Source organism: Mugil cephalus, chromosome 13, assembly GCF_022458985.1.
Source record: "Mugil cephalus isolate CIBA_MC_2020 chromosome 13, CIBA_Mcephalus_1.1, whole genome shotgun sequence".
Taxonomy (NCBI): Eukaryota; Metazoa; Chordata; class Actinopteri; order Mugiliformes; family Mugilidae; genus Mugil; species Mugil cephalus.
In genome coordinates, this window is record NC_061782.1 from 4,222,229 (window position 1) to 4,232,935 (window position 10,707).

The window sequence follows — 10,707 nt, forward strand, 5'->3', positions numbered from 1 at the left end:
GAGTAGAATATTTTCTTCTTCTAACCGGAAAACTACAAATAAACGTAGTCCATTAAATGATTGTTAAATGAACTGTGGCCACACTGTGAGTTAAACTTAACAAAATCTGTTTTTACTACTGTCTCATTCATATTATTAACACAACTCTTTAGTGTGTTTACTATGCGGTGAGAAGGGTTTATTTTATTCTAAAGTGTGTAGTTGTTGCTGGTTGTGGTGGTGGTTGTGGTGGGGACCCACCAGTGAACGCATCACCTCCATTCATACACCTGTTTTGTTGTGGTGATTGACACACAGGCCCCGCCCCCTGCACTTGTCCGTTTATTTTAATTGGTTGGACGCGGGTGTGGGTGTGTGTGTGTGTGTGTGTGTGTGTGTGTGTGTGTGTGTGTGTTTGTGTGCTTGTGTTGTGTGGAAATACCCCCGGCCTCCATGGCCCTTCCCGTCCCTTGGCTCACACCTGACCGTGTCCAGTCCAGCTCTCCGTCAACCAGAGTCGACATGCCGCGGTCCTTCCTGGTGAAGAAGCATCAAAGCGCCAAGAAACACGACCGTGGAGCAGCCAAGACCCGGACCCAGGGTAAGACCCGACTCTCTATCACTAGTTCACCGCTCAGAGGAGACAAATGCTGCTTTTTACGCTTTTTTTTCGTGTTTTTATCTTAGTGCAATATCCAATAACTAAGTTAGTCTTGTAAATATTTTGCGGGTAGATTGTTCTATCTGCTGCAGCATTGAAATTCCCCAGTGTGGGATTAATAAAGAGTCTATCCATCTACTTATCTATCTTTGTTAAATATTAAAATGTAGAAATATTCAAATAACTTACACGCCTATTTTTTTCTTTACATTTATAGACTATAATTAAGGTGAAAGGAGAGAAATACAACAGTGGAAGAGCAGTTATGAGACTTTTTTTAGGTTCATTTTTAATATTAAATAGTTAAATTTGTCTTGTAAATATTGTGTATATTAGATTCCTCTCCTATTATATATGATGTATAGATGTAGTTTGTGTGCTTATTCCTGCTGCAGCATTGAAATTCCCCAATGTTGGATTAATAGAGTCCATATGTATTTTAAATATATTTAAAATACAGAAATATTCAAATAACTTACACTCCTAACTTTTTACCTTCAATAATATTACTTTGCTAAATGTTTAAATGCATCATATATGTGAACAAAGTAGCACTTTTTGCAACTTATTTGAGGTTAGAAACAGCGTTTGAGTTTATATTCTTTTATGTTTTATTTATTTGTTCCACTACGCGGTTTAGTTTTCCCTCTCGAGCTCTTTACAAACCCATACAAAGAAAATAATGCTGCGTTACGGGGAAATGACAGGTATGTCTGGCAACAAACCAAGAAAGAAAAAAAGAAGGAGAAGAAGAAGAAGTTTTGTGTCTAGCAGGTGCAAAATCCACGGCTAAAGAGTTGCAGCATTGTCCGCGGGTCCTTGACACACCAGAAGGGTCCCATTAAGCAGCTTCAAGAGCCTATGTAGCGGCCTTCCAGGCTCCTGCTGACAAATCCCTCCTTCAAGCTTTGTATTTGTTCCAATACGTTTCCTTAAAGCGAGCATGAGCCTCCCCTCCCTCCCTCCTCCCGCCCTCGTCCCCCTGTATTGATGAACTTACATTACCATCAGAATAGAGGCGAGGGAGAAGAGCTGGGCTCAGATCAAACTCAGACGCACAAACTTGGTCAACTCTGGTTTAAATGAACACAAACGGTGGTTTTTAGTAAAGACGTTGGGAGTTAGTTCAGTGGACGTGAGATTCTTGTGAGGAAAACACGTTGAGTTGAGTGTTTTTAAAGAGACTAGTGCTGCTCTCCCCTTTCTTTCTTTCTAGTTCAGAGAGTCCATGCACATTTATTTGCATGAAAACAACTAATTACTGACAGAATGGACTTAAATTTACTCCATGTGAGGGCGAAGTTCATCACTGAGACGGAGGAACGCTCCGACTCACAGAGGCGTCATGATTAAATCTGGTTTAGGGAAAAGATAAAACTGACTTAAGCTATGTTTCTATTTATTTATGTGATATTGATACCGATCAGCCACAATATTATGACCACTGGCAAAGAAAAGTAAACGTCATCGAGCGTCTTGTGACATTTCAGCGTTCTTCTGGGAAACTTTTGGACTTTTGTATTCATTTGTGTGGATGTTAGACATGTAGCAGCCACCTAGACCAGACCAGACACCCCCCACCCCACAGCAATGACACTATACACACTATATATAGGTAGGTAGGTAGTAGTGGTGTGCAAAGCATTTGTATTTGTTGCGGGAAAAAAGTATTTGTATTTGTATTCAAAATAGGTGTAAAAATCCATTTTTCTTAGTTCCATTTCTAATTTAGGATATGTGTAGTAAGTATTCTTTAATTAGCCATTATAATGATTGTGGATGTATGTGTAATATTGGTTGGTGTTTTGCATTAAATACAGCGAATAGAGGCGATTTAGGCAGAATTGAACATTGGGCAGAACATGACTGTGATGAAGACACTGAACTTCTGTGACTGTAAAGAGCTTTGAGCTTTGAGCACCAACTAGTCTACCAATCTCCCAACCCAATAGACAATAGTTTGAGTTACCAAGCTAACGAATGCTATCAGGCGAATGCTAACACGAGAGAACCTGACTGCAGACGTCTCAATACTAATGTAACATAACAGAATAAACTCCACTTCCCAAAAGGTATTTACTGCATCTAAAACCCAGTTAAAGTAAAAAAAAAAAAATCTATTCAACAAATCTAGTGATGTATTAAGTCGTGTTTGGTCCACTCAGAGCCTCCTCTGTTACAGAGCCCAGACTTTTCACCCTGACTCCTGAACGTCACTCAATCCGGGCAGACGCACAAATATTAACTACGGTCACATGAGGAAAGGCAGCTTTTTGATTGGATGTTTGTCTTATTCTTCAACACAAATCATTCACTAGTTATTAGAAATAAGTATTTGTAAAAAAAAAAAAAAAAACACGTTATTTGTGCCTTTCTGAATACCACATGCAGGTTTGGCTCCACCTCTACTAAGTAGGTAGGTAGGTGGGATGAAAGATATTTAAGTAAAATAAAATAAGTAAAATCATACTTCATAAGGATAACTTTTTTATTTCTTGACACAAAGTCATTAAACGCACCCGTGTTACGCTGGAATAAATCAAAACAAAGATCAAAGCAGAGTTTGGGACAGTTTAAGACATTAAATCATATTAGCGAGAAGCAATAAGACAAGCAGAGACACTTTACTGTCACTGTAAATCAGCTCAAGGTCGCATAGTGTTGCCAACAAGAACACCTGCTCAAAGAGAGCGACAAGAGTCTTTTTTAAAAATGTATTGTAGCCTGGGAACAAACATAATAGTGGCAAAATGATCACTGAACATGACTGTGATGGGAGAGGAGTTGACAATTATTTACCTATGTTAGTGAGCACTGAAAACTATAAAAAAGAGCCAGTCTGTACTTACATGGCTCCCAGAAACAGACTCAAGTTTGTATCTTTGTAAGAAAAACCTTCTCCTCCTCTTTGTGAAGATTCCTTTTGGACCTAGATTGTTGAAATAAAGAGGTTCAGGTTAACATCTGGTTCCTCAATACTTTTTTCCACAACACCAACCCCCAAAACGAGTAACAGTGAAATAAATGCTGATGCTGAAGTGCATTTTTATAACTGTAATAAGCCAAATGTGTGTTTTCCACAGAGCCTCCCTGCAGCTCACATGAAGACTCTCTCCTGCACAGTGACATCCACCATCACCATCCGGCCTCAGACCACTGGCTCCATCAGAAAACCCCGTCTTTGTCTCTCAGAGGAGACAGACTGCCCGTTGCATCTTCTCCAAACACCTCCCCTCTCTCCGTGGAGCTTTACAGCCGAGGCCCCGCGGACGCCTACAAACTCTCAGAGTCCTGCACACAGGTGAACCTCCCTCTTCTGGACCTGTTTCCGGCCGTTCCTCTGGGCGACAGCAGCCACGAGAGCTTCGGGTGTTTGGACTGTCATAAAGACTACTTGAGCTTCTCGGGTTTGGCCAAACACAAGCAGTGGGGCAACAAGAAGTCCTTCAGCTGTAAGTACTGCGAGAAGGAGTACGTCAGCCTGGGCGCGCTGAAGATGCACATCAGGACGCACACGCTGCCCTGTGTGTGCAAACTCTGCGGCAAAGCCTTCTCCAGACCGTGGCTGCTTCAGGGACACATACGAACGCACACAGGTCGGTCAAACACACGGCAACACTCTCATTAAGGAGTTAAAGCTTTAGACTGTGGAGGAGTAATGTTGGTTAGTTTTAGTTGACAAAACGTCATATTATGTGTCGTCTTTAGAGAAAATAGTAATCAGATTATTTCTCACTTTAGAAATTAATAAATGAATGAATTAATCCCGGTTACAGGCTGTATCAACCCTGCACTCTTAGCGCTTAGCACTGCAATTTTACATATCTCTTTCTAGAGCTACTTTATGTGGTTGGATCACACAGTACAGAAAGATAAAAGAGGTAGAATACACAGTAACAACATTTATGGACAGGGTTAGTTTGCTAAATGAAGATACTATACAATACGATACGATACGATACGGTAAGGCGCGATACAATACCGTATCGATACGATACCGTATCGATACGATATGATAAGATAAAATACAATGAGATACGATGAGATATGATACAAAACGTTATGATATGGGACAACATGATGAGATACGATACGATACAAAATGATTCAATATGATTCGATGCGATACAATGTGATACGATACGATACGATATCATATGATACGATATGATGAGATACGATACAAAACGATATGATGAGATATGATACGATAAAACATTGTTTATTTATCCCACCTATGGGAATTGTATACAGATAATATAAAAATATAGAAATCATAACAGCAAAAATAGAAATTTAAAGACATTCTGTAAGAAGTCAGAGGGCAATAACTTCATGTAGCACTAAACAGCTGGTAAAGTAATTACATAATTAATCTCATTTAACGTCACAGTTAGGGTTAGGACTTATTGACACAGATGGAGGCTGCAAACAAAATCTGATTTGTAGTCACAGAGCTTGTGGCAGCTTGTTAGTTTTGGTAGTTAACCTTATCCCCTTTATCCAGTCCAATGACGGTCAGCCTGAATGAAGAGATCATGTATTTAATATGTCATAGTAAATAGTTTTTATCACCAGATATTAGTTTTAGTTTGTTAGCGTCTCGTCTTATTTTGATACGACATCACTGTGACAGCATCATGGGTTCATTGAAGTGATTGAAGTAGGATACAGAAAGTTTGATCTTGATTTATACAAAGAAACAGAATTACTTATTACTATTCATTAGTAGTGTACCAGTGTTCAGAACAAAAAGCAATGTAGGCAATAAGAATATGTAAGAATAAGCAGGTAATTATAATAAGAATACACACATCAGTGTAAAAAAATATATTAAAAATGCATCTAATTTAGGATGCCCTATTTTGTAGCAGCAGATAAACAGTACGTGCTTTTAATTGTGCGTCTACATGTGCATCCTCGTGTATCCTGCATCTTGTTGGTTAATTTTATTTATACGGCACCATTAACGGAGGTGGGATAGAAGAGAGAATCTGTAACAAACAGATCAATTCACACATTCATCTGAATAAAGCAGACATGCAAACATGACATCAGAGAACGACATGAATGAATGAGTCGTTGAAATTCAGCCGCTGTCGCCATGACTGAGATGAATCTTGGTTTGTTCCTCCTCCAGGAGAGAAGCCGTTCTCCTGCCTCCACTGCAGCCGAGCCTTCGCTGACCGGTCCAACCTGCGAGCTCACCTCCAGACCCACTCCGAAGTGAAGAAGTACCAGTGCACAAGCTGCTTCAAGACCTTCTCCAGGATCTCACTGCTGTCCAAGCACCAAGAGGCAGGCTGCCCTCTTTCCTGACCTTTGACCTGCTCCATTGAGCTGAACAACAACGTGTGGGGCTGTTAGAAGAAGCCATATCTGCTACTTTCTTTGCAAACGTTGGCGTCTCACAACGATTTTCTGAAGAAATGGAACTAAATTACTGTTTCCAGTGAGAACCGCCTCCTCCTGTCGGCTACGTCTGTGAACGGGCGTCTTCACACCGAGTATGGATCTGATTCTCTGAGCATTAACGACCTGGTCATTAAGTGACAAATAGTGAAAAGTGTTAAAGAGCAAACTTGAACGTCGGACACGTTATAGGAATTCACACGCGGCTTCTTCCTTGTCAGCTCATTTATTTAGTGCTGAACTCCACCAGGATAGAGTGACACAGTTGTCTTGTTTCTGCATTAGAATAAAAACTGAGTGACTGAAAGTTTAGAAGATTTGTTTTGTTCTGCCGGGATGTATCATGTATTGTATAATTTTGTATTAAACTTGGTAAAATAATAATACCTATAGTCTGTTTTTGGTGCAAATTAAATTCTGCTGTTTATAAGATGACAGAACGTTGTCTTACGATTCTCAGCAGAATTTATTGTTTTCAACTAAGAAACATTTGTCATTTTGATTTGCTCGCTAACTCACACACACGCACCGATCAGGCATAACATTATGACCACCTTCCTAATATTGTGTAGGCCTCCAAAACAGTTGTGACTCATCAGAAAATGAGGGAAATTCCTTGGTCACAGTAGCTTAGTTGCACATAAGAAACACTCTTGAGAAGCAAAAGTAGCAATGAGATTAAAAAAATATATAATTAAAACCTAGTAAAATAAAATTAAATAGTACAAGCAAAACAATGAATGAATAAATGGATGAAATGTACAAGAAATAGAGTAGAAGTATATGTATATTATATATGAATGATAATAAGATGATACAGACGGTGCAAAACAGCAGGTATGAAGACTACATGTATACGTACATGTGGTTAGGAGGAATGTCGCACATAATAAGGTGCAATAATTTGCATTAACACGATTAACTTGGAGGTATCTGTTGCAGAAGTGTCAGTTGTTGTACAGCAGGACAGAGTTTGCTATGAATGATGGATCAGGATGTTGGAGAATGAGCTTCTCTATAGTCTGGTGAAGTTGATGTGACGTTTGTCCCTCAGTGAGATAAAACGTCTCCAGCTCCAAGTTCCTGGGGACCTTTGGGTCCTATAGAGGGAGGGGCCTCTGTGGATCATCCCACAGGTACTTGATCAGTTTAGGATCTAGTGAATTTGGAGGCCTTGTGCTGTTCTTCATGTTTTTTGAGTTGTACCTAAAGGGTTTTTGTGTGTGTGTCTGTGTCAGGCTGCCATGGGGCGGGTGGGCCTGGTCTGGTCTGGTCTGGTCTGGTCTGGTCTAGGTGGGTGCTACATGTCTAAATAACATCCACAGTAATGAATGTCAGGTCAAAAAAGCTTTCAAGCAGAACACTGAATTGTCACAAGATGATTTAAACGTCTCCTGTCAGTGGTCATAATGTTGTGGCTGATTGGTGCAAATGTGTCCGATCTGGAAACATTTCTAAATCCAGAAAGTTTCTCAGCGTGATTCATGAACGGCCTACCCGGGTGGGGGTGTGGCGTCCAAAACGTTGGCTTTAAATACCATCTTGTGTGACCGGGTGCAGTTTAATAAAAAGATGATCCAAGTTTTTCCACCAGCGGTCGCAGATACTCGGAGACTTGGCCGCCACCGCGCTGCTAACACTTGCCCTGCCCCCTGCACCTGTAGCGCAGCTCGGAGCACCTGTTGTTTGCCCCGTTAGCGTGGCTCTGTTGCGATGTAATGGAACGCTATAAATAGCCGCCGTCTGTGGAACAAGGTCTAAATATTCCCGGGCTGATCCGCCAGGTTTCATTTTCAGCACACGCGGATGCTATTCTGACTCCCAGCAGGCCTATAAATACAGGGCGCGCTGTTATATTAGGCGCGAGGGCAGCTCTCCATCTCGCAGTGTGTCAGTAATATAAGAAAGTGCCGCCGGATTTAGCTGCTGTCAAGACATGAGGCCTATTATTAGGCTACAACATTAGGCTGTAGGATTCAGTTAACGCGTGTGTGTGTGTGTGTGTGTGTGTGTGTGTGTGTGTGTGTGTCCATGTGCTCCGGTGCCAGTCGACACAATGGCAATCAGATCTTGTCGGTATTTTCCACAGTGAGTGTGTGCTTCCATAAAACCCCTCAACGCCACACGCCTGATGCCTCCGATGCCATGCGGATGACACCGCGGTGCACTTGTTATGAAGACATCCGAATGTGTGGGGAGTGTTTGTGTTTGTGTGTGTGTGTGGAGAGTGTGTGTGTGCTAATTAGGGCTGAAGGATGGAGAAGGTCAGGTGCTGTGGGGTGAAGTCAGATTAGGGGGGAAGCACAAGGTTGCGATTAAGAGCGAAAAGTCATGAGAAATGTGAGCGTGAAAACGACATTTACGCGCAGACATCTTGGAATAATCGTGTTGAGCTGCAGCGCGAAGGCCGCCCCGTCTTTCTTTCAGATAATTTTAGATCGAGCTGTGATTTATTTTTGTTCTTTCGTCTCATTTGAATCCTTCTCAACTCTGCTGGTAAACTCAGAAACCGCTGAAAGCTGGTGACAATAACACGAGAACAAAAATATAGAATATACTCAATAGTAACCTCCTGAGACCCCACGTCCTCATATGGGGACATTTAGTTTTAGGTTTTATTGCACCTTTTTTTTTTTTGCTTCATTTAAACCCATTGTCCTCATTAGTGGACGCTTTGGTTCGTCATCTGGAGGTAGCAAAGTTTAAAACGTATTTATTTCTAGTTTGCTATGATGCACAAATTTAAGAACATTTTATCAAAGCAAAACCCTTTTCAAAGTAGAGAAAATTAGATATTTAAAAGGTGGATATTCAAATAAATTCTACAGTAAATGACATATTTATGGATTTTTTTTTAATTTTGTTTATTTTATTAATTCATTTATTTTCACTTGTGTGTACTCATTGTATTATCTGGTTTTATTTCATTTATTTTTTGTTTTGTTTTTGTAGTTGTTTTGTTCATATCTTATCTATAACTAAAGTAAAATGTGCTTTCATGCAAATCATGTGCAGATTTAATTATTTAAAGGCAGCGCTTTGTTGTTGCACTTCAATAAACACATAACTACATTTATGGTATAAGACCTAGGTTGTCAACACAGGGTCACAAAATCTTTGGTTGAATAGACATTTTTTATCCACTACCGGACCCTTTGTTTTATTTTCTTTATCTTTTAATTTCATATTGCGCTGGAAATAAAATAGTAGTTTAAAATAGTAGTTTGGGACCTTGTCCTGATAAGTGTTGAAGACCCCTGGTATAAGAGATGGTGATGACTAAAATGAATCCTTACATGCAGAGTTTAAAAGGAGGCATATGAAGATGACGCATTAAAAATGATGTCTACGCTAAATACAAGGAACTGGTTTTAAATACAAACATAGAAAAGTATTTTACCCTCTAGTTCCAGATCTGTTGGATGAATGTTTCATCTCATCTCATCTTCCGTGCCGCTTAATCCTGCACTGGGGTCGCGGGGTTTGCTGGAGTCTATCCCAGCTGGCATCGGGCGAGAGGCGGGGTCCATCCTGGACAGGTCTCCAGCCTATCGCAGGGAAAACACTGACACAAACAACCATTCACACTCACACTCACACCTAGGATCAATTTAGAGTCACCAATCAGCCTAACGAGCACGAGGAAATGAATGTTTCTGCTATGTTTATTCTTCTCACTGAGTCAGTGTAACTCAACGTTATGTCCAACACTAACACGATCATTCAGAAAACATGAAAGTTTGAAACCTTTAGCCTGTAGCTCCAAGTCTGCACTACTCATGAGAAGAGCTACACATTTGAAATTTGACTGCTGAGTAATCAGCACGTAGAGAAAACTGAAAATGTTAAATTAACTATTTACTGCAGGACTGTCAAACTCATTTTAGTTCATGGGGCCACATACAGACCCAGTTTGATCTCATAATAACCTATAAGTACATTTTTCCCTTTGTTTCAGCACAAAGAAGAAACTTCACATTTAATAATATTATGCTTTTACAAAAATATTTTATGAGTAACCTGGAATATTTCAATAAAAATATGTCTCAGTGATATGTTATCACTAAACAAGAGCTAATCCTTGTGGTTTTTTTACCAGTGCTTCTAATTTAGGAGAAAATTACTCTGTAATTAGGAGAAATTAATTGTTAATAAAAGTTATATTGTAGGAGTCATTGAAGGGGCAACAATATGCAGTGAGGGAAACAATAAATGTTTAAGTAATAAAAATAGAAAGCTAACTAACCTGACATAACACGTCTTTTTTCTGTATTTATCTACTAAAAGAAACAGAGAGAGAGGAGCAAACAGGATTTCTTGGATGTGTGATGTCATCAGATGTTTGTTTCCAGAATAAACCTGTGGAGAAAGGGCTTTTCTATAACTCTGCCTCGTGCTAAATTAAGGCCGAGCTGCCGTATGACCAGAGTGTGAGCTGCTGTTTGTTTGGATGAAGTGAAGACTGGTTTGTTTTCTAGAGAGAGTGATGGAGCCGTATATATATCTGTGCAGCTCAGTGAAGTTGCGACAGGTGCTGCTCGCTAACATTTCCAGCTATGCCAAACCACGCCGCTACAGCCCCGCCCCTTTTTCCACCACAACAGGAAGAGAGTCTGTGTGAGTGTGTGTGTGTGTGTGTGTGTGTGTGTGTGTGT

The 10,707-nt window shown here is 40.2% G+C and overlaps 1 protein-coding gene across 1 annotated transcript; it reads left to right on the plus strand.

The window, feature by feature from the left end:
• The first annotated feature begins 409 nt into the window (after positions 1-409).
• LOC125018367 (zinc finger protein SNAI2-like) lies at positions 410-6,436 on the plus strand. The gene is made up of 3 exons (XM_047602182.1): positions 410-580; positions 3,724-4,236; positions 5,781-6,436. Exons 1-3 carry the CDS (start codon positions 433-435, stop codon positions 5,957-5,959), a joined length of 840 nt encoding a protein of 279 aa, XP_047458138.1. The 5' UTR covers positions 410-432; the 3' UTR covers positions 5,960-6,436.
• Positions 6,437-10,707: the final 4,271 nt, after the last annotated feature.

Coding starts and splice junctions, on each gene's coding strand:
- LOC125018367 (XM_047602182.1), top strand. CDS start 433: ATGGCCCTTCCCGTCCCTTGGCTCACACCTGACCGTGTCCAGTCCAGC. Junction 581..3,723: donor AGCCAAGACCCGGACCCAGG/GTAAGACCCGAC, acceptor TGTTTTCCACAG/AGCCTCCCTGCAGCTCACAT. Junction 4,237..5,780: donor ACACATACGAACGCACACAG/GTCGGTCAAACA, acceptor TTCCTCCTCCAG/GAGAGAAGCCGTTCTCCTGC.